We start from the raw sequence: 19,755 nt of genomic DNA on the forward strand, positions 1-19,755 counted from the left end.
ACCAATTCACGCCGTCAGAAGAATGGTGAAGAGGGATTTTATGTACTTTTTCTTCACCAAGGGCTATCCTCTTTTTCCCGTCTTCGCTACAGTTATTGAGAGAATGAATTCCGGTGGCTTCCCTGACTATTTCAGAAGAGAGGCGTTTTACAAAATCAATAAGAATCTGCTAGCGAAAAAGAAAATCGTTTCGAAGAAGATCACGCTTCGCCAAATTCGAATAGCTTTTGTTTTGCTGATGATAGGACTGCTAGGTTCATTTATTGCGTTTGTGGTTGAGATTGTTAGTAAATATACAGAGTGTTTGCTTTCAAATTAAAAAAAACGACTCGAGATTCATTCATTCATTCAAGGAAATAGAAAGTGGTACCAAACTATATATAAAATTTTAAAATATTATTGCGCCACTGGCAAAGTCCATACTAAATCTTGCATTTGACGTCGCGTCTTTCTGTGCAAACGAATACTGTTCGATTGGATGGCAGGGCTTAAATAGTCTAAATCGCTTTTTGGTCATAAGGAACATTGCAAAAGTCTGCCAAAATGCTTCTTTTTCACTGTGCTGCTCGAAAGACAGTAAATGTGTCAAAAATTCTTTTCTACGTGACAACTCCACCGTAATCTTTGACGCAACTTGGTTTGTTTATTTCCCAATTATTTCCACCAATTTTCTCTCTAATTTTCAACACGAAACTCACAACTAATAAAATATTCCACCGACAATAAACAATATTGTAATTACCCTTATATTTCCGTAAAAACAAAAACTCTTGTTTATTTGTTTTTCATTAATTATGCAAAAGTAAACAATCATCATCGACTGCTTTCAAACGCTCTGCAAACCCTTCGCAACTTCCCTTTCATTTCCACAACAAAACACCCCAAAGCCGCCCCCAACCCCACCAAAAACAAATAAAACGCCATGGAAATATGCTCAAACTTGATATCCTTCGCATTCAACGTCTCCTGGTGCTTCAGAGCTTTACTAACTTTAAAATCAACCAGTTTTCTGAAGTACGATATAAGTCCAGCTGAGTTCATCCACCCCAAAACTTTAGCAACCCTCTCAGACAAAGGGTACCCTTTGGTGAAGTACAAGAACAAAAAGTCGAACTTCACTTGGTGCGTAATAAGGTGAGGGAGCTCTTCAGAGCCCATGGTGAGGAGAGTGTTGGTGGTGAATCTCAGTTTCAACACTCTTGAGATTGTGGCGACGTCTTTGTCAAGAGCGGCGCGGAGGAGAATGTCCTGTTGGTCGTCGTGTTCTTGGATTGTGGTGCAATTAGTCACGTACTCGTAGTGATGCTTAACTGATTTGTAGAGAGATTTCATGTCTTCGGCGATGTAACAATTGAGATTGTGTCTTACAATGGCGTCGATGTTATCAATAGGAAAGGCGTGACGATTTTCTGTGAAAGTCTGCAAGAGGATGCTGCGGAAAGTCGTCGAGATGATCAAGAAAGAGAACATGGAGTTCATCGTCAAGACTCTTGAAGTTAATCTTGAGATTGTTCGGACTCTTACATTCCCAAACTCCAGGAGAAGTTGGTAGTGGAGAAAAACCGAAGACGTGAAATCGGTGGTTTCCACGTACCACCAAACAACCGACATTAACACAAAACAGAATAAAAGACCCACCCAAACTTTATAGTCGACGAAAATCAAGAAAATCCTCCAGTATGGTACTCGCAGACCTGGTGGTACCACCCAGAAGAAATGAGCGGCTAGATCCACCTCAAACACATCAAACTTCAAGAACTTCGTGGAGTTGGTAGTCTGGAGGTTGGCAACCATGTCTTTCTCGCGTCTCTGTAACAAATCTGAACAGTTTATGACGTGACTGAACCTCAGCACCAACCGAAGAAGACATCGTCGTCGACTTCTTGTAATACTAGTTGGAATTGGAGTTTCTCTTGTAACGTCTTGGCCACGAAATAGTTCTCACCAATGAATGTCTCGTCTTCGATGTACAAATACGGAAAATGCTTTGTCCAGATTGATTGAACAGTGGTGTTCCTCCAGAGATGAGGAAAGGTTGTATTGAATACAAAAGAGGAGTTGTGACAGGTACCAATGGAGTACGGTTTGATCCCGGTGGCTCTTACATCTTCAAAGACGTACGGATCGTACGTCAGTAGAGTGTCTTCTTCTAACAGTACCACGTTGTATACATAGAAATCAGACAGGCTTAGGAAGAGTTCTTCAGTTCTGGAAGAACCACGCGAAACCAGAATGAAGTACGCTCGGGAATTGAAAATCTCCAAGTCTTCCAACGACTTCAACACTTCTTGTATCTCCACCGTGTTCACATCAATGATGTACATCGTTGGTACAAAACTCTCGAAGATTTTCAAGTTGTTGGCTCCAAGGTAAATGACAGGGTACGAAAATCGGATGTTTGTTTCCACAGCTAAGAGGAACGCCCCCGGGTGGTGGTATGCAGAGACGATTTCAGAAACACAGTGGTTGATTTCTGGTTCAAGGTCAGAGGTAAAGAAGCTACTGGAAGAATGGCAAACACTGAGGAAGAGGATTGTAAAAAACATTTTTCTTGTAGTGGTCATAGTGCGATGTGATTACAGTTTTACCTCGCACGGAAATGTGATTTTATTAATTTACGATTACTTTATATTGCTTTGTTTCCGGTAAAAACCGGATTTATTGACGTTTGTTTCCGCTGTGGGATTTATTATTACGAATCAGTATAATAATTTGTCCCGAGGGAATCCGAACGTCTTTATTATAAATGGATATGGGAAATTAATGGTTTTATTGTGAAGCATTTTGGATAAGTTGACAGTTTTACGAGCTAATTTCATTACTCAAATTACTGAATTTTATTTTTTTCATTGAATATCGGAAATTGTGCTTTGGTTTTTAAATGGCGGATGCGCCAGGCAAAATGCCCAAAAATGGTGGATGCGCCAGGTTTCGACCAGGAGTTCAAAGGCAAATTGTTGGAATTTTTACCATAAAATTTACGATTTTAATTGTGGGTACATTCTTTCATGATTTAGATTGTTCGATTACGAATTGTCTCAAGTTACACTTTAATAAAACTTATTGCAAATCTTGACGTCTCAAAAATCAAATTCGGTCAATTTCTCGCTAATTTCTGGAGCAAACTTATGTTATTATGGCTCATTTTTCGCAGAATTTTACGCAGAATTCAAAACTGCCCTAGTTTTTCTCGTACGTCAACATATAACTGAATTAGCAACGATAGAAGTATTGAGTTGTCGACAGAAAGCAAAAATTTTAAAGCACCGGAATATTTAGAGGTAAATATTTCTCCGGAACTGCTACAAATAAAAATAAGCGGTTTGCACTATCGTCTTTCTCGCGTATTATTTAGAGTTTTTTTGCCCTCAAATACCCAAAATTTGATAGTCGATTTTTTGAAGAAAAACATTTTCGACCAATATTTCTGAATTTTTGTTTTTTCTTGACCGCCACTCGCAAACTATTTAACTTAACGATCTAAAATTTTTCTAGTTTATAGATCTCTAGCTGTTCTTTCGATACTGAAAGGTAACAGACGTCGTTTTTGTGCCAAAAAAGTTCCTTGAAAATCATCCAAAAAAAAATCTCCTGAAAATCGACTTCGGTCGATGTCTCATTTTTTAGTAAAGTAAACTTAAGTTATCGGTGCGCATTTAATGTAAAATTTCACGCAAAATCCCAAGCTGTCCTAGTTTTTCCGGTACGTCAACAAATAATTGAGTTATGGCCAATTAAAATTTTGGACAGTCGCCAAATTTTTGAAGGTTTGGAAACATCGGTGCTCCATATCTCAGAAATTACGATAGATATAGAGATGGGGTTTTTGTCATCGTTTTTTTCGTATTTTTCTTGTAATAAATTCGTTTTTCGGAAATTGAAAATTTTATTTTTTTGAAAAGAAAATATGGATATAGGATGTAAACCCACTTCGATGGATTTCTCGCTTATTTTTGGAGCAAAGTTAAATTACAAGGGCTCATTTCACGCACAATTTCACGCAGATTCCAAATCTGTGCTTACAATCCAGATTCGACATCAAATCTGAGTTATGGCCAATTAATTAATTAGTAAATTTTCAGTTCCGAATAATTTCGATTTTTTTTAACACTATTTGACCTACCAATCTGCAATTTAGCCAGTTGATAGATCTCGAGCTGTTCTTTCGATTGATGTATAATTCGGAAGTATCGAACGTCGTTTTCGCCCCAAAAAAGTTCTCTGAAAATCACCCCAAAATGAACCCTTATTTTGGTTAATATCTCGTTTATTTGTGAAGCAATTCGTTCGATATCTAGCTTATTTGCGGAGCAATCTTAACTATCATTTAACGCAGAATTTCACGCGGAATCTAAAACTGTGTGAATTTTTCTCCTACGCCATCAAATAACTGAATTAGAAGCGATCGAAATTTGGAGTTGTTCCAGGGCGCAAAAATTTGGAAACACTTCTGGTTTAAAAGCTCCGGTCTTACCATCCCGATCTAAGTATTAAAATAATTTTCATGTTTTGCTTCCCACTCTCAATCATTCTAATAATAATACCGCTCTTGAGATCATTTCATTACTGCAATGTATGTAATTTGAATTCTGCGTCTGAATCAATAGTTTTAAAAAATATATCGAAACGATCCAATTTTGTTTTTGGCAGAGACAAATTTTTTAACCCCGGAATTTGAAAACATCTATTTTCGCATTTTTTACTATCCCTTGCGTGCCAATAGGAATTATAAACCTTCATCCCGACATTAATTGCAATTTGCGCAGTTTCGCCCTCCTACACGCAACTGCAACAGACTTAATTCTCAGAAAGCGCAGATTGATTTCCACGAAGCTCGTAATTCATAGTTCGTCCAACCTTTGCCCTACGCGTTTGCAAAAATCGCATCTCATTGTGCTTTTTTCCCTGACCATCAATCAATATCTATTTATATCATTCCGTCTTGAATCTAACTTCACTAGTTAGCGCACCGATGGAGTACGTCGTGGACGTTCCCATAAATAGTCCGCCGATTGTGTCACTCTTCTTTGTTACATAAACTAAAATTCGAACAAAACAGACAGCGACCTTGTCCTTCACTCCTCCATTCTAACCAACGAGAATCCATAACGTGGTGCCGCGATGGCTGTGTACACCGCGGAAAGCGAGGACGTCCGAAGAATCCCCGCGGAAAGAGAAAAAGGATTCGGACACAACTTGCGAAAGTACCTTAGAGAGTACAACGAAACGACGGGAATCCATGGGCTGCGTTACGTCACTGAGAAGAGGTCGCGATGCGAAAAGTGAGTATTACGCTTTAGGTACCATCGTCATGGTTCATGGTACAATTTCAGGGTGTTTTGGGGCATCGTGTTGTCAATTTCCCTCGCTGGTTGCATCTTCATGATCTACGAGGTGCTTTACAAGTACAATAATAGTCCAGTTGTGGTCAGTTTCGCCAGCGAGGATACGCCACTGTTCCAAATTCCGTTTCCTGCGGTGACGATTTGCCCAGAACCCAAATCCTCAAGGTCCAAGTTTAATTACACGGACGTTCATCTGAGGATTGAAAGGAACGAAGCTGTTGCTCCCGAAGAGTAATCAATTGCGCGGGTTTGACACTGTGTTAATTATTTCTTGTAGGATGAGAAATTACCAACATTTGAGTCTTCTGTGTTATGAGAACAATAAGAAGGTGGTAAAGAATAATCAAACTTTCCGGGAAGATTTTTATGATACCGTTGAAGAGGTGAGATTCTGATGTGAAAAAGTTCAATTTAGTTCGCTAGTTTTGGTTCTAGCTACGACTAGACAAGGATTTAATATTTGGGTTCTGTTACTTTGATGAGGAGGTGCCGTGTGACGATATTTTAACTCCAGTCTTCATTGATGATGGAATTTGTTACTCTTTTAACATCCTGGGGCGGCAAGAAATCTTCAAGGATCATGTGTGAGTGAGTTAAGGCAGAATTTTCAGGTTTTGACAGAGTTGGAGGTATTCTTAGTTTGACTGTCTTAAATGCCAGAAATTTCAAATTTTAGCGTCCATTACAAGAACTATTACCATGTCCCCAACACTTCCACCAACTTCTTCGACATTGAACTGGGCTACTCCAAGTCCGCAGGAATTAACCCTTACCCCCGAAGAGCCTTAAAATCAGGAGCAGACGAGCCCTTTGTCATCACGTTACGATATCAAAACAACGATACTGACCCCGCTTGCAACACATTTTTCGATGGATTTACGGTAAAACACCCCTAAAAAGCCCCCCGAATTTAAAGACTTTTAGGTGCTAATTCACAACGCGTGGGACGTCCCTCGACTATCCAAACATTACTTCCGGGTGCCACCTGGAAAAACCGTGGTGGCAGCGATAGAACCGGAAATGATAGAGACTTCTCAAACCGTCCGAAGATTCCATCCAGATAAGCGGAAATGTTATATGAAGGACGAGCGGCCACTGAAGCACTTTCGGTTTTACACCCAGTCGAATTGTTTTCTGGAATGTTTGACTAATTTCACTTTGGGTAAATGCGGGTGCGTCGACTATTCAATGCCGAGTAAGAAGTTGGTACTCTTTGAATTTTTTATTTAGTGGGGTTTCAGGGGATAGCAAAACGCCGATTTGTGGCAACCAAGAATGTATGGAAGAAGCTGAAAGTGAGTCACTTTAATTAGTGACTTTTGAGTCATTTTCTCGTTTCAGCGGAGTTAAAACAGAAAGATTTGGAGTCACGACTATCTGAACAAAGTTTCTGTGATTGTAAACCAGCTTGCACTGATATTAAATACAGCGCGGAGACTTCACACAGTAATTTTCATTACAAGGAATACCTCAAGCTTCAACACCAAGAATTCGATCCTGGGTATATAACACTCATTTTCTCCTTTAGATTAGTAATGACTATTTTCAGAGAGAGTTTTTCGGTGCTTCAAGTTTATTTCAAGAATGAGCAATTTTTGACGATGGAACGAAACGAGTTGTATGGCGTGTCAGATTTAATTTCGAATTTGGGAGGACTGGTGGGACTTTTTACTGGATTTTCGCTGATTTCTGGGGTTGAAATAATTTATTTCTGCTCGCTCCGAATTTTTTATAATGAGAGATTGTATGGACTTTGGTCGGGGCCTCCAAACTAAATGCCTTATGCAAAAATATATTTTATTAGTATTTTGTTTGTTTGCGCTTTAATAGTCCTAGAGCGATGAATTTTGTGAAGATGGTACTACTGACTGCAAAATAACTAAATAATAATAGACCAACAGATCAATGTTAGAATTTAGATTTTTCGAAAAAAATATTTTTATAAATGTAATTCGCTAATCTCGCTTATTTGCCGAGCAATCTTAAATTATTGGTGCTCAATTCACGCAGAATCCAAAATTCACTTAAGAAATAACCGAATTAGAAGTGTTTAAAGTTACGGATAGTGAATTTTTAGCTCCTATATGTATAAAACCTCGATAAACTAAGACAGATAGAAAGATGCGGTTTTTACCATCGTTTTTCTCGCGCTTTTTACTTATAATCTCGAATTAAAAAAAGGCGACCAAGAAGGTAGCTGATTTAATTACCTATTTTAATTGTTTTTACACCAACATGCAAGACTGGTGTTTTATAATCCTAGAACGAATTTTGGGAAAAATGGTACCACTTGGCAGTCAGTGGTACTAATCACTAAATAATAAACCAAGAGACCAATGTTAGAATTTTTTATTTGAGAAGTTTTTCAACATTTTTATAAACGCTTGTATTTTTGGTACTTTTATTGCTACACAAATAATTATTGTTTGAATTAGAAAGAAGCAAAAACTTATTTTTGGTATCTTTTAAAGTAGAATAAAAGAAAACTGCTCATTTCTTGTAATAAATCCAAAGGGTGTTGAAGTTAAATGCCTTGCTTGATAAATATATATTATATTAATTCATTATTGTAATTATTTTTACACTGAATGTACACTTATTAAAAAAAACATGAAACAAATTGACGTACAACAATGAAAGAGTAAAACAATAGACACTAGAAACGTGAACTAAATTAGTAAAGTCTGATTAAAAAATACACTTTGGCATAAAGTTTTTCTGATAATGATATTAATACCATATTAAAATACGGTTCTCTACCGAAAAGAAAAAGTAGAGCCCACTAAAATATCACAAAAAGTGACTACTAAACCTTAACTAAAAACTTACAAAAGAGAGCTCTTACCTCTAAAAATACTCGCGAATAAATAAAAATAACTGACAAATAAATAAACAGGAGGGAAATTTTAGAGCCATTTTTTCACAATACTTTAAAAAAATAACACTCTTCGCCGCGCTCTAAATGGTCAGTGTCATTTAAGTCTTTAAAATTATACTACAACAATAAATAGTCTTCAGGAATTATTTACAATTTATTCTACTAGTCGGTAATCTGTGAGGCGTTGGGATTCGACTCGGGGGTTGTAGGCTTGGAGAGGTTATCGTTCGAGTCTTTCTCACCCTCTGGGGGGATCAGACTTTGTGCCGCCGCTATTTCTAACCACTTCACTTTGTTTTTATTCACACCCTCCACTAGCGGCTCTAATTGAGGGGAGAGCCTCGCGAACGCCTGTGAAAATAGGTTGAGTGTCCTGTCAACTTCACGTCACTACTCACCTCGTAAATTGGTAAACAAATCGAATCGATGAACCCGACTTGCATTAATGGTAATTGGTCCTCTTTTTCCCTGTTCATTATATCCTGGAATTAACACGACAATTCGCATCGCAATCAACGTCAAAAAGTAAGGTTAACTTACTATAGGAGTGAGGTTGAGTTCGTTCCTCTCGATGTCTCCCTGTTGGAAAAACTCCTTGGAGACCAACCCGGCGACTCGCTCCTCCACCTCCCACGGCTTCGTGATCGCCGCCAAGTCACACACCGTCATCAGCATCGCCCGGAGGAGTTCCCGGTGCTCGTCCAACCCCCAACACGGCCTGTCTCTGATTACGTTGAAAAACGCCCCTCGTTTCCTGAAGTACACCGCCAGATCAGTCGAAAGAATCGCTTCTTCGAGCACTCGAATCACTCTCGAGTACTCCTCTGAAGATATATTAGACAGCAGTTGATTCCCTGGTGAGTTAAGAATCATAATGCACTGATCGAAGTGGTGATGTTCCATCGTGGACGTGGAGTACAACTGAGCCAACGGCGACGACGCTTTAATCTGGAAGGAGTTGTTGGTACCACGATGATCCAAGTCGTGGCAAAGACAAGCGATGACCAACGCCAGACATTCGATTTCACCGAAGACATTCCACCACTGAGTCGCCTAACAACTCAACTATCAAAGAAGGAATTGAGGCGAAGAACGCGGACTCACCGTCAGGATGGAGAACATCATCTGCGCGACATTGAAAGCGTGCCTCCAGTTGTGGTACGTCACGTTGCGGTAGTTCTTTTTCACTGAAAGGAGCCACCTGCAGAGGACCTCGTAATCCATGTGGAAGCGTTCGACTAGATCCAGGTCGAGGAACATTCTGATACAGGCCTTGAAAACGACAATAACACCACCACAACACCATCAAAAGTACTTACAGTGAGAGTCTCGTCGTCTTCCATGTTGATGTCGTCGAAAGCAAAGTCGTGTAGTCTGAAATGTGCCGCTGATGGTACCCTCAGACTCTGCAAATTTCAATTAAGAAACGAAAGGTACGACTTGGTACCACTCACCCTCAGCCTCTGTGCGTCGTCGGTGGTCGACGTCGCGTGGTAGGACAACACCTCCAAAGTCACACTTTGCTTCGCGATCGCCACCACAGCCTTCTCGTACATATGGGTGTTGTGGATTCCCATCCCGCAGAAAATCGCGAAGGCCTCAACGAAATTCTCGTCGTTCTTCGTAAAAGGCAGATCATTAAATTTATTTATCAATTGTATGACCCCGATTATCTGTCCCGTGGAGTTTTTGATCGGCATACAAAGAATAGTTTTATGTTTAAAACACGTCCCATCATCCACACTGGGATCGAAGCGTTCGTCTTCTTCAGCCACCGGGATATTGACGGTCTAGAAAAACTATATTGATTTTAAGAAAAATAGCGGCGCCGATGAAATACCTCGCCGGTGGTGGCGACATAACCGGTAATCCCCACGTTGATCGGAAACCGACTCTCGAAAGGACTCGTCCTCGACTCCCCTTCTTCAATGTTGAGATCTGTCGCTTCAAAATCAAACACCCGAGAAAAGCTAATTTTTGAGCCTTGGTGGACTAGAAGCACCTGCACCCTCTGACACTGAATCAGACTCTGCGTGTGCGTTAATATCCTCAAGACGACGTGCTCAATCGTACTCTGCTCTTCGAAGATCATTCTTGCGAGATCGAGGAGGACCTGGTTGCGTTTCACCTCCAACTGCGATTTTTCGTATAAATGTGCATTACGAAGACCGATTCCGCAGAACTGGAGGTAACTGGCGAAGACTTCTTCGTCGATTTTACTGAAGGGTTGGTCGCCCACTTTGTTAATTACCTGCAACGATGAAAACACGTGCTATTGAAGTTTGGCCAAGAGTGACGCCGGCGACGACGCCCACGGAGACAGCGTCAAGGTGACAAAAAATTTATTTATGGTGAGCGTGACGTGTGGCGGTTCGGGGGAAAATACCTTCGAATTAGTTAGTTTCAGGGCGCGGGAGCGAGATAATTAAAACATAAAATTAGCAGGAATGCAGCGCTGAATTTTTTAATTTCGTACAAATTTAATTGCGAAAACGACACAAGTGCTTTAATAGTAATTATATTATCTACAAGCGTGCAGAAAGTCGGCACTTTTTGCACATATTTTTGTTCAAATATAACTATTATGTAACACGTTTTATAATAAACGTCTCTTCCGTGCTTAAAGTACGAGTGTCTAAAGTAGTTTATAAACGTGTTACATACTATACTTTTTCTACGACCTCAAATTGCTACCATAATAAATATTGAATCTAAACTATAAAATTTTAACTTTATTGAAATTACAAAAAGCACACGAAGATGACAAATTAAAAGGGCATTTTAAATACAGAAGTGGTAAAAAAGTGGTAAACAGATATCTAACAAGCTGAATGTTGAATAATCCGCGCTTTTTTAGACGATTTTTTGTCTTTGGCTTTATCTATTCCGTAATCAGTGCAGCGGATTTCATAAATAATTCATGGCCCAATTAACTCATCAAAGAGCGCCGTAAAAGGAAGCTGCGATTATAAACAATAAATAATTACAACAATAACCATAAACTCTGGAATTTTTCACGGAACCTTGCGGAGCGACTGTAAAATTCGCCGCGATTTCAGCCAAGAGCAATAAAACGAAATTCCGTGAAGCTCTGGAGCAGCCTTGAAGTGAAGCCTTTTTTGCCAAACAAAATCGCATTCCTGTCACTGGAGTAAATTTAATTTCCCCCAAAACGTAGAAAAAACAATTACCAAATGAAATTACAAGCCCCCACGCATTGTTATCGTTCGAATCGTTTAATTGTAAAACCCGCAGGACTTTGAAATGAAAAACTCACTTGTGCGACTCCGATGACATCACCATTCGTGTCTTTGATTGGCATACATAACAATGTCTTCGTCCTGTATCCTGTCAGAGCGTCAATGTCGTGATTAAAGCGGTCGTCCTGGAAGAGAAAATCATTTTAGCATTCCAGACACAAACATAATGCGTTTTGTACACACATTGGGAGACCACCCAGGGCTGCGCCCCCCAACGTGTTATGACTCTCACGTGCAAATTGTTTCCATTATTGGCTGCGAAAAATTTCGGTCATTTGTTGACCACCCACCTTTTATTGGCGATAAAACGCTCGTTAATTGAACGTGATCGATGAGACACGTTCCGACGATTTATATCTTAATAGCTATATTAGAAGAATTCTTTCGACATAAACGGAGACGATATTGCTTTTGAGAACCGGGATAATGGGTCGTTTGTGCGCTGATCAGAGAGCGCAATTAAAGCGCGATTATGTAAGAAACAAACTGCGTCTTGCGAGTTTTTCAACAATTTGAAACTTTCCAGCGTCTGGATTCGTTTCACCAACCAATCAACGGTTTTAACACGGGCGCTGCCAATCAACAATGACCCACTCCACACTGATTGGTTCTTCGTTCTGGACCAGTTTCACCGACCAATCAGCGGATTTGGCGCGTGTTAATCCCCCCAATGAAACGTGATGTAGATTGATGGTCAGGTTTCTTCTGTCATCGATTGATGAACGACCGACCGGTACTTTAGATTTTATCATGACAAGAAACAATACACGTTTCGCCTTCATGTAAACACCTTCAAGTCGGTGATATTTTTATGAACGGCCCCAGGAAACGCGAGTGTCTTGGAAATTTGCCAAATAACCGACGTACTTTTTCGTTAATTTATCTGTTCTTTGTTATTTTAGACCCGCTTTATATCGGACGATGAAATCACAAAATTAGAATGTATAGCGAATAAAAAGAGCAAATACTTCGCCATTTCAATTCGGTTGTTGCGAAAATGACGCAATTCGCTATCGCAGTTATCAGGAAGTAGAAATCGAACAAGGAAGCTGACATAAAAACGGAAGTCATATTTGAGGACGCTCGCACACAAACAACGATCTTGAACTTGACGGTAATCGAATTAATGACCAGTTTTTAACAGCTATTCAGAATTGCAATAAAGCGCATAATACAAGCGTTGTACCTTGGATTATTGACCAAGATTTGCTTTAATTCCTCGCAAACGAAGCGAGGAAGGAGCGTTATCTTGAAATTATCGGTAAATAATAACCGCATGATTTTTATTCCGACTCGGATGCCATTTCCATCATTTTTGATACAATCGAGATTTAATCTCGACAACTCAACTTCACCCACTTTCATTGAGATTGCAGCGAAATTGTTTCAACTTCAATGGACTTTTTAGACTGTTGTTGTTAAATCTTAATCAGGTGCATCGTTTGACCCCATCAAACAGTCAATTGCTTGTTTATCAAACAACGCTAGAATAAAAACAACCTTAATTTGGCGCGTAGAATTGCGTCGTTTTAAGTCCTTGATTGGTCGATATAATCCCGCCAAAAATCGAGGATCTGCGCCCCTTTTAATAAGCTAAAACTACCGTCATCGCAAACACGCGACGCGGAAAACTAGTTTTGTTCGGTTTAACGGAGGAATTGCGCTGCTCATTTGTTATTCTAACCTGTCATTAATGTCATTAGTTACGTTTGTTCCGCTTATTACACAAAGACGGTAATTAAAAGGCGCCTCTCTCATTTCCTTGGTCCTTGGAGCCGGAAAAAACTTCTTACCTGGTAAGCGTCGGGTATGTTGACAGGTTCTCCACTTTCGGCGACGTACCCCACGATTCCGGTCCCCCACGGTATCCTGATCTCCTCCTTTTTCTCCATCTCGGTGAGTGTGCTCCTCGAGCATACATCAAACAACTTGGACACCAAACACCTCCCTCTTGGAGTTTGTCCCGGTGGTAACGGTGTACATCCGCCTCCTTTCTCGCCTTGGACGAGAAAAAGTGAGCCTCTGTCGGCGTGGAGGAGCGTGGAGACATTCTGGAGGATCTTGTGACACAAAGAACGAACCTCCAATTCGTTACAAATGTCTTTAACCTGAAAAAAATGAGGGATGTAGAAGAGGAGTGGGCGGGTTTAACGACTACCTACACGCGTCTGCTGAGAAAATGATCAATTGCCATCAGCAGGAAATTTCGTAATGCAGCGCGTCATGAGTGCACGTCGAAAAAATTTAGTTTAAATGGAGTTCTTGGGAGTGTTATGATTGTGGTAATGTGGGAGGATCGAGTTTATAACCGATGCGTAATTCTCCCGATAAGTTTGTTTGGAAATTTTCGAGGAAAAGTTCGACGTACAGAAATATCGAGCTAAATAAATATACGAAAAAATAAGATCAATCAGACACCCAATAACTCAGTTTGCTCGGTAACTCAATTCGTTTCAACTTCGACCCGCAAAGAAATTCTTACCAATTCGAAAATGAGCTCCTTCTCATCCAGATGCCTCAGCTCGTGCCTCGACCGCCTCTGCCTCCTCCCAGGTGTAGGACTGTTCGCACCTCCACTGACCTGATTCTCCGCCGATCCCGTCAGAAACGTCGGTTGTCCATCGATTGTGCTTATCATCGGTTTAAGAAGACCTCCTCTTTCAAATTCGTGCGCCGATATCTTCCTGACCGGCGTCGTGGCGCCCGAGCCGGCTCTGGATTGGTTGTGGGTTGGTGACGCCAATTCGACGCTCGAAGACGTCGGCGTCGCATGTGACACCAACCATGAGTCCACCACTTGTCTGGTGGCTTTCCTACAAAAAAAAAATTAATATTACCGAGGCGTAGGGATGAGGCGAGAGAACGCGGACACTCTTCTGAATTCTGAACGCTCTCATTTCCTTGGAATTTGGCGTACACGTGGGCGGCATATTTGCCTAGCGCCGCCGTCGAAGGACGGGGGAAAGACAAGAATAAAAATTACAGGAAAGCTGTATTTGGAGATTTCACTTTCAATTTTTTAGAGTCAATAGTCATGAGAAATGTCAATACTTTGCCAATCTTTCGAGGTGTAATTTTCCCCGAACTTGTACGTCATCTAAAGAAAGCGCCACTGCGTCGGATTCTCTCCTTCGTTTTAGCTTTACAAATGAGTTTATGCTAATAATTCCAAGTTAAATACATTACGTAAATACGAATTAATCGGAACGAGACGTATTTAGATACGCCAGATAACCTTGCAGAAAATTGGCAGTTGAAGTGAGGATAATCACCGTATTTTTTCCCCCCAAGCCATGGAATTTCGTTATCGGCTTAAAAAATCTGGGATTACAGTAAATGTAAAGATCTCGTAATAAAAACAGCGCATTTCTGGTTTGGGCGGAAAAAATGTGATTTATTGGAAAGGGATGTCGCCCTTGGGTCGACGTCCGCAATCACTGACGTGCACGTTTCAATAACACCCAATCAATTTGCATATTATTTACATTGGATTTTGTCTGTCGTCGCGGAATTTTCACGTGAAATATCGAATTTAAATTCCACGTCACACTCGTATTATGAGGCGTGAAACTGCCAGTGACGTTATATTTCAACAATTGGGATCGTGTTTCCGCACCGGCTAATGAGCGAACGATTTACACACAACGATGGGAGAAATAAACATCGCCGAGGCAACCCGAGGCAAAACAAAAAATCCCATAGTTTATAGCAAGCGGTCCAGAAAATTCCAACCGCTATTACAATTCTAAACAGGAACTTGTCCCTTTCTCCCTATAATTTATCACCCATCTTGTTTTTCCTTAACCTGACGCAGCGGAACCGGAAACATCCGACTCCTTCGATTTATCACTCGCAAAAGAAAAAGTACCTGAGAAAATAGTCCTGGACGAAATCTGGATGTTCGTCGAGCCAGGACTCCATACGTGCGTATTCTGGATCGTAGCAGTGGCCCCCATGTCCGGCATGATTACTGTGTCTTTGGAGTCGATCTCGGTGTGCAGACTCCGAGCCGGGGGGTCCCCCCTCTGCCGGCATCCGACAGTCGTCGCCACTACTGCGTAAATGCAAGCCTGCAACAAGGAGAAATTATTTGAGCGAGCGAAGCGAGCCATATTTTTGAAAAATTGACCCGGTTTTAGTCATATCAGTAATACCAATATAATCGCTTAATCTCTGCGGTAATACCAACAAATCACGCGTCATGTGAACGGAAAAAATCCCACGGCCAAAAATCTCCATCGATTTTATTTGCACAAAGACCTTTCAACGGTTCCGAACTTTACAAAGAGCTTTATGTTATCTCACAGTTTGTTAATTAAATAATAGCAATGGTAACTTCGCGGTTGGTTACTTCTGGAATGTATTTTTGGTTGCCTACATCGCGCCTGGTCTCATTCAGATAATTTCCTTTAATCCGTTTTTGTGCCCTTCGCGATCAATTAACCCCGTCCCGATTTATCAGGAATTTTCCTTTCATGCCCAAGTCGATGTCGTCCATCAACGTCAACTTGCAACAATCCACACATTCACAGATAAATTGAGCGATTGTCTTCAGTTCCGTCCATTACCCTCGCCCTAAAAAACTCACCCCTAAAGAAAAAAAACAAACTTCTTCCCGTTCCAAAAATAGAAACAGGGAAAACATCTCAAACTTTCCGTTCTAAAAATAAACCACAAGGGTTAAAGTCCTCCAAAGTGGAAAGTAGGTCGGTACAGCCCAAATCACCACCGGAAGAGGGTTGGAAAGAGAAAACTTACGGTTTAAAAATAATCGGAGGCCCCACTTACAAATGGGAAAAATCCGCCGCGGTATGCGGAAAATTTCGCTGGCAATAATTAGATCAGACGAAAAATAACGATTGAAACGCAAAATTTGCGACCTGGTTAAGCAAATAAATAATTCACGTGTTCAAACAATCAAAATTAACACGAACAAGACAATTGGAAGAGTACATAAACATGAACTCGACAGTATTAATATTTTTTTTCGATAAATCAAGTTATTGTTGGCAACTTCTCTTCATAATACTCAATTAAAACTTCCATATTAATTACCATGAATTTCCAAGTAAATTAAGACGAAAGTAAACTCGATTCGATGACGACGTTTACACGAGAGTTTCTGTTCGGGCACGTTTATACAGGCGCGACAAATGTAAAAATTTTGACTAATAAGTGAACGGATTTCCCATGGTCACGATACATCACATTTCATTTTTCTGCTGTGTCCCAAAATGGAAAAAAAGCGTCGTGATGTATGGGACAGAATTTTCCAATTTAATCTCCACGCAAAGGAAAGCGAAGAAAAATTGTGCTTTTTGACGTAGAGTAATCTCGAGCTGTTGTAAATAATAGCGCTTAAAGTGTGGAAGAGACGTTATGTATTTATAGGGAGCGAATTGGATTCCACGAAATGTGGAAAGAGAGAATAGGCATTTAGGTCACAATAAATTACAAAAAAATCTCCATAAACAAGAGAAAAACCGACCCACATTTTCCGAAAATACCCGTCGCCTCATTTTCCGAGTAGGTCGAAATGGACAATTCGTTCAATTACCGAGAACCATGAAATTTACGACGCCTCTAAAAATACCCTCAATCGATCGTTCCTCCTCATGACGTCAAATCATTTAAGAAAATGACTTACTTTTTTTATGTCGGCAATGATTCAATTTACACATGCTGAAGGACTGTCCCATGGATCGGTTGGACCCCCTCTTTGTGTGACAGCAGCGATGCCTCGCGGCGAGGGGGCCGCCTACCGCCGAGGGGGCTGCCCTGGGGCACAGCCCCACATCGCGCCACCACTGTTTTAACGTCACTGCTACGCCGCTGACTTTCCCCAGCACGCCTTCTCTTTTTCTCTGTTTTTTCGACAACGTCCACGGATCTCTGTTGGTCCGGAACAGCTGCACTTTCAGCCTCTTCCGGTTTTTCTTCTGGATGAAATTTGACGACGCCGTCTTGAGCGACAACGATAACGATAACACAAAGATTGATGGCTACTCTCCAGGTTCATCTCCTCGCGGAATCTAACACAGAACACAGCGCTGATGGTTCGGTGGGAACAATGAATTATTCAAAACCAAGACCCATTTAGGAAGGACGTGGTCCATCGCATGTCCCATTTCATCGCGCCGAGAGGACAACGGCCGGGGCGCCGCGGGCCCAAACTTTCCTTTCGGAGGGCGAAAAATTTTAAATTTTTTAGAAACCGCGGAATCTCATTGCAAGAAGATCGAACTTCTCCGCCAATTTCCCATGGAAATTCTGCGGGAAATCCACCTGGTGACTTGTTCATCATTTATGTATGCAAAAAAATGCATAAATTCGCGACAATCCGTGACGTTAGACACTCGCGGTGGCCAAACCATCGCTCTTTCTTCGTTAGAATTCCCATCTATTAACACTTTGACACGATGGCGATGACATTTACCGATAATTCAATGTCATCCAGTCCCCTCGAAAAAACCGGAGACAATTCAATAAATTTCTCTAATGAAATTCCTCAGACGTGCTCCGTCCGATTTCAAAAGGATAAAGACCTTTTAAAAGTCTTGTTTTTTTTATCTGTAGAGCCTGGATCCTTTCCAATCTGCAATGTCATTACCGAGGACAAAAAAAAACCCAAAAACACGCTCCAAATTTTGAAATTTCGGTCAAACGAAACCGCCCACAGAACTTGGAAACGTATCAAACCGAAAAAAGCAAACTTGATAAAACTATGTTAGCATTGCGTAAACGATAATGAAGGCGCCAACGTTTTATCGCGAAGAAAAAAACGATTTTCCGAATTTTTCGACCAAAGTACAATATGCCGGATTAAATTCGGACAATGTACAGTTGCGATCCAGAGAATCGGACAAACCACGCCTCCTCTCCCTTGTCACGTCAATCGCGAAAACAAAAGCCACTCCAACTGTAAAATCCCGCGATGAAACGCGATAAGACTTATCGACCGATAAAGTGGGACTTGGATTTTTGACACCACATCGAACCATCGCCGTCAAAAATAAACAAAAATTTACCATCCACAAGGCAACTGTTCCTGTCACTTAACCAAAACACACTGAAAAACTTTAAGGGAATTTTCGGGACGCACGTCGCACCGGAAATCACATTTTCCGTTCCGAAACTTTCCACTCAAACCATGGCCTGCTTCGTTCGCGTTCGCATTTGAACGTCGTAGTGGCCAACTTCACTGCGTCGCGATTTCAAAACAACTGAAAATAAATACGCGGCCGCAGCACGCTGTGGTTCTGTGCGCGCCGAACACTAATACACTCTCACCAAGACACGTACGGACATGCACACATACTGAGACACATTCATACGAAATCGCTACAACTAGTTACGAACCTTGCCGAGGAGGCTGAACGACCGAATGATAAGTTTCTTCGGGGGCCACGCACGGAAGTTAGGAATCCGAGACCGAGACAGGCGTGAAGAGGTAAGGTGATACGGCTCGAAGGACCAAAGAGTTTGGGGCATACACATATAGGGACAGGACTACCACATTTCACTGTCTCCCAAGAAGCCACTAATATCTCCACAATCCAATAATACAGAATACGACCCACTTCGTCGTAAAATCCAGAATTGTCACATAAAATTTGTGGGTTTCGTTGTAATCCACATTAATCTAGAAATTCCAACTTCGAGTGCAAGTCCGGCTATAAAATTATAAATAACAGTTCTGCCCCAAAACTTCGAGAATGAAATGAGACAAGCCTTCAGGACCTATACACTTCCGTATTTACGTCACAGAACTGTCAAAAGTGACAAGCAGGATTACCAACCAAGATAACCACATAGAAAGCTTAGAAGATACGCTGCCGGGGGTGCAATTAACGACACGCAAGGCCCCAAAGTCTATGTAAGAGTTTATTTTTTAAAAAGCAGTGTTGGTGGCTCTGTGACACATTTTTAACAGTGCCACCAACATATTCTTCAAAAAGATAAATTTCTCAACACCCAACTTTTCGTGATTGCAAAACTTGCGCAAGACATGTCGCCACATTGCGTCTCGTCATTGTTTCGGCTCCTTCTGACGTGTAGTTTGTTTTATTTTATTTTATTTAGTCGATGTAGGAAACGTACTGTATCGCCGCCAACTTATCGCCTCGACTACCGAAAGGAGATAACGCAAGGCCGCCACGATTCGACGTATCATAAATAAACATTAGAAACATTACGTTTATTACCGATTCCGAAGACAGTTGTGGAAATTCCAGTCAAGGCTGGTTCAAATTTTGGCGCCGGACGTTCCGAT

General features: G+C 41.0%; 2 protein-coding genes across 6 annotated transcripts in view; one reads left to right on the forward strand and one right to left on the reverse strand.

Annotated features, from left to right (window-relative positions):
- The first annotated feature begins 4,797 nt into the window (after positions 1-4,797).
- On the forward strand, positions 4,798-7,909 carry LOC148172021 (pickpocket protein 28-like). The gene is made up of 9 exons (XM_088042428.1): positions 4,798-5,282; positions 5,334-5,576; positions 5,623-5,728; positions 5,781-5,929; positions 6,022-6,226; positions 6,270-6,540; positions 6,587-6,640; positions 6,687-6,846; positions 6,895-7,909. The coding sequence occupies exons 1-9, from the start codon at positions 5,122-5,124 to the stop codon at positions 7,118-7,120; spliced, it is 1,575 nt and encodes a 524-aa protein (XP_087898554.1). The 5' UTR covers positions 4,798-5,121; the 3' UTR covers positions 7,121-7,909.
- The window catches only part of Pde11 (Phosphodiesterase 11), a 29,915-nt gene continuing 17,839 nt past the window's right edge, over positions 7,680-19,755 (reverse strand). For 4 of the 5 annotated variants that reach the window (XM_088042427.1, XM_088042423.1, XM_088042424.1 and 1 more), the window contains 11 exons: positions 15,352-15,553; positions 13,966-14,296; positions 13,277-13,591; positions 11,501-11,608; positions 10,064-10,474; positions 9,678-10,013; positions 9,543-9,629; positions 9,328-9,495; positions 8,764-9,276; positions 8,622-8,705; positions 7,680-8,574 (listed from right to left, as the gene is read on the reverse strand). In XM_088042427.1, coding sequence (XP_087898553.1) covers positions 8,386-8,574; positions 8,622-8,705; positions 8,764-9,276; positions 9,328-9,495; positions 9,543-9,629; positions 9,678-10,013; positions 10,064-10,474; positions 11,501-11,608; positions 13,277-13,591; positions 13,966-14,296; positions 15,352-15,518 — 2,709 coding nt within the window. In that variant the 5' untranslated portion in view covers positions 15,519-15,553 and the 3' untranslated portion in view covers positions 7,680-8,385. Of the gene's footprint in view, positions 8,575-8,621; positions 8,706-8,763; positions 9,277-9,327; positions 9,496-9,542; positions 9,630-9,677; positions 10,014-10,063; positions 10,475-11,500; positions 11,609-13,276; positions 13,592-13,965; positions 14,297-15,351; positions 15,554-17,130; positions 17,516-18,511; positions 18,800-19,755 lie in introns of those variants that run through there. The other variant, XM_088042426.1, reaches the window with a different exon arrangement.

Source organism: Gnatocerus cornutus, chromosome 7 (genome assembly GCF_029298725.1).
Source record: "Gnatocerus cornutus isolate USDA-ARS CGAHR chromosome 7, icGnaCorn1.1, whole genome shotgun sequence".
Classification (NCBI taxonomy): Eukaryota; Metazoa; Arthropoda; class Insecta; order Coleoptera; family Tenebrionidae; genus Gnatocerus; species Gnatocerus cornutus.

Coding starts and splice junctions, on each gene's coding strand:
- LOC148172021 (XM_088042428.1), top strand. CDS start 5,122: ATGGCTGTGTACACCGCGGAAAGCGAGGACGTCCGAAGAATCCCCGCG. Junction 5,930..6,021: donor GAAATCTTCAAGGATCATGT/GTGAGTGAGTTA, acceptor TTCAAATTTTAG/CGTCCATTACAAGAACTATT. Junction 6,641..6,686: donor ATGTATGGAAGAAGCTGAAA/GTGAGTCACTTT, acceptor TTCTCGTTTCAG/CGGAGTTAAAACAGAAAGAT.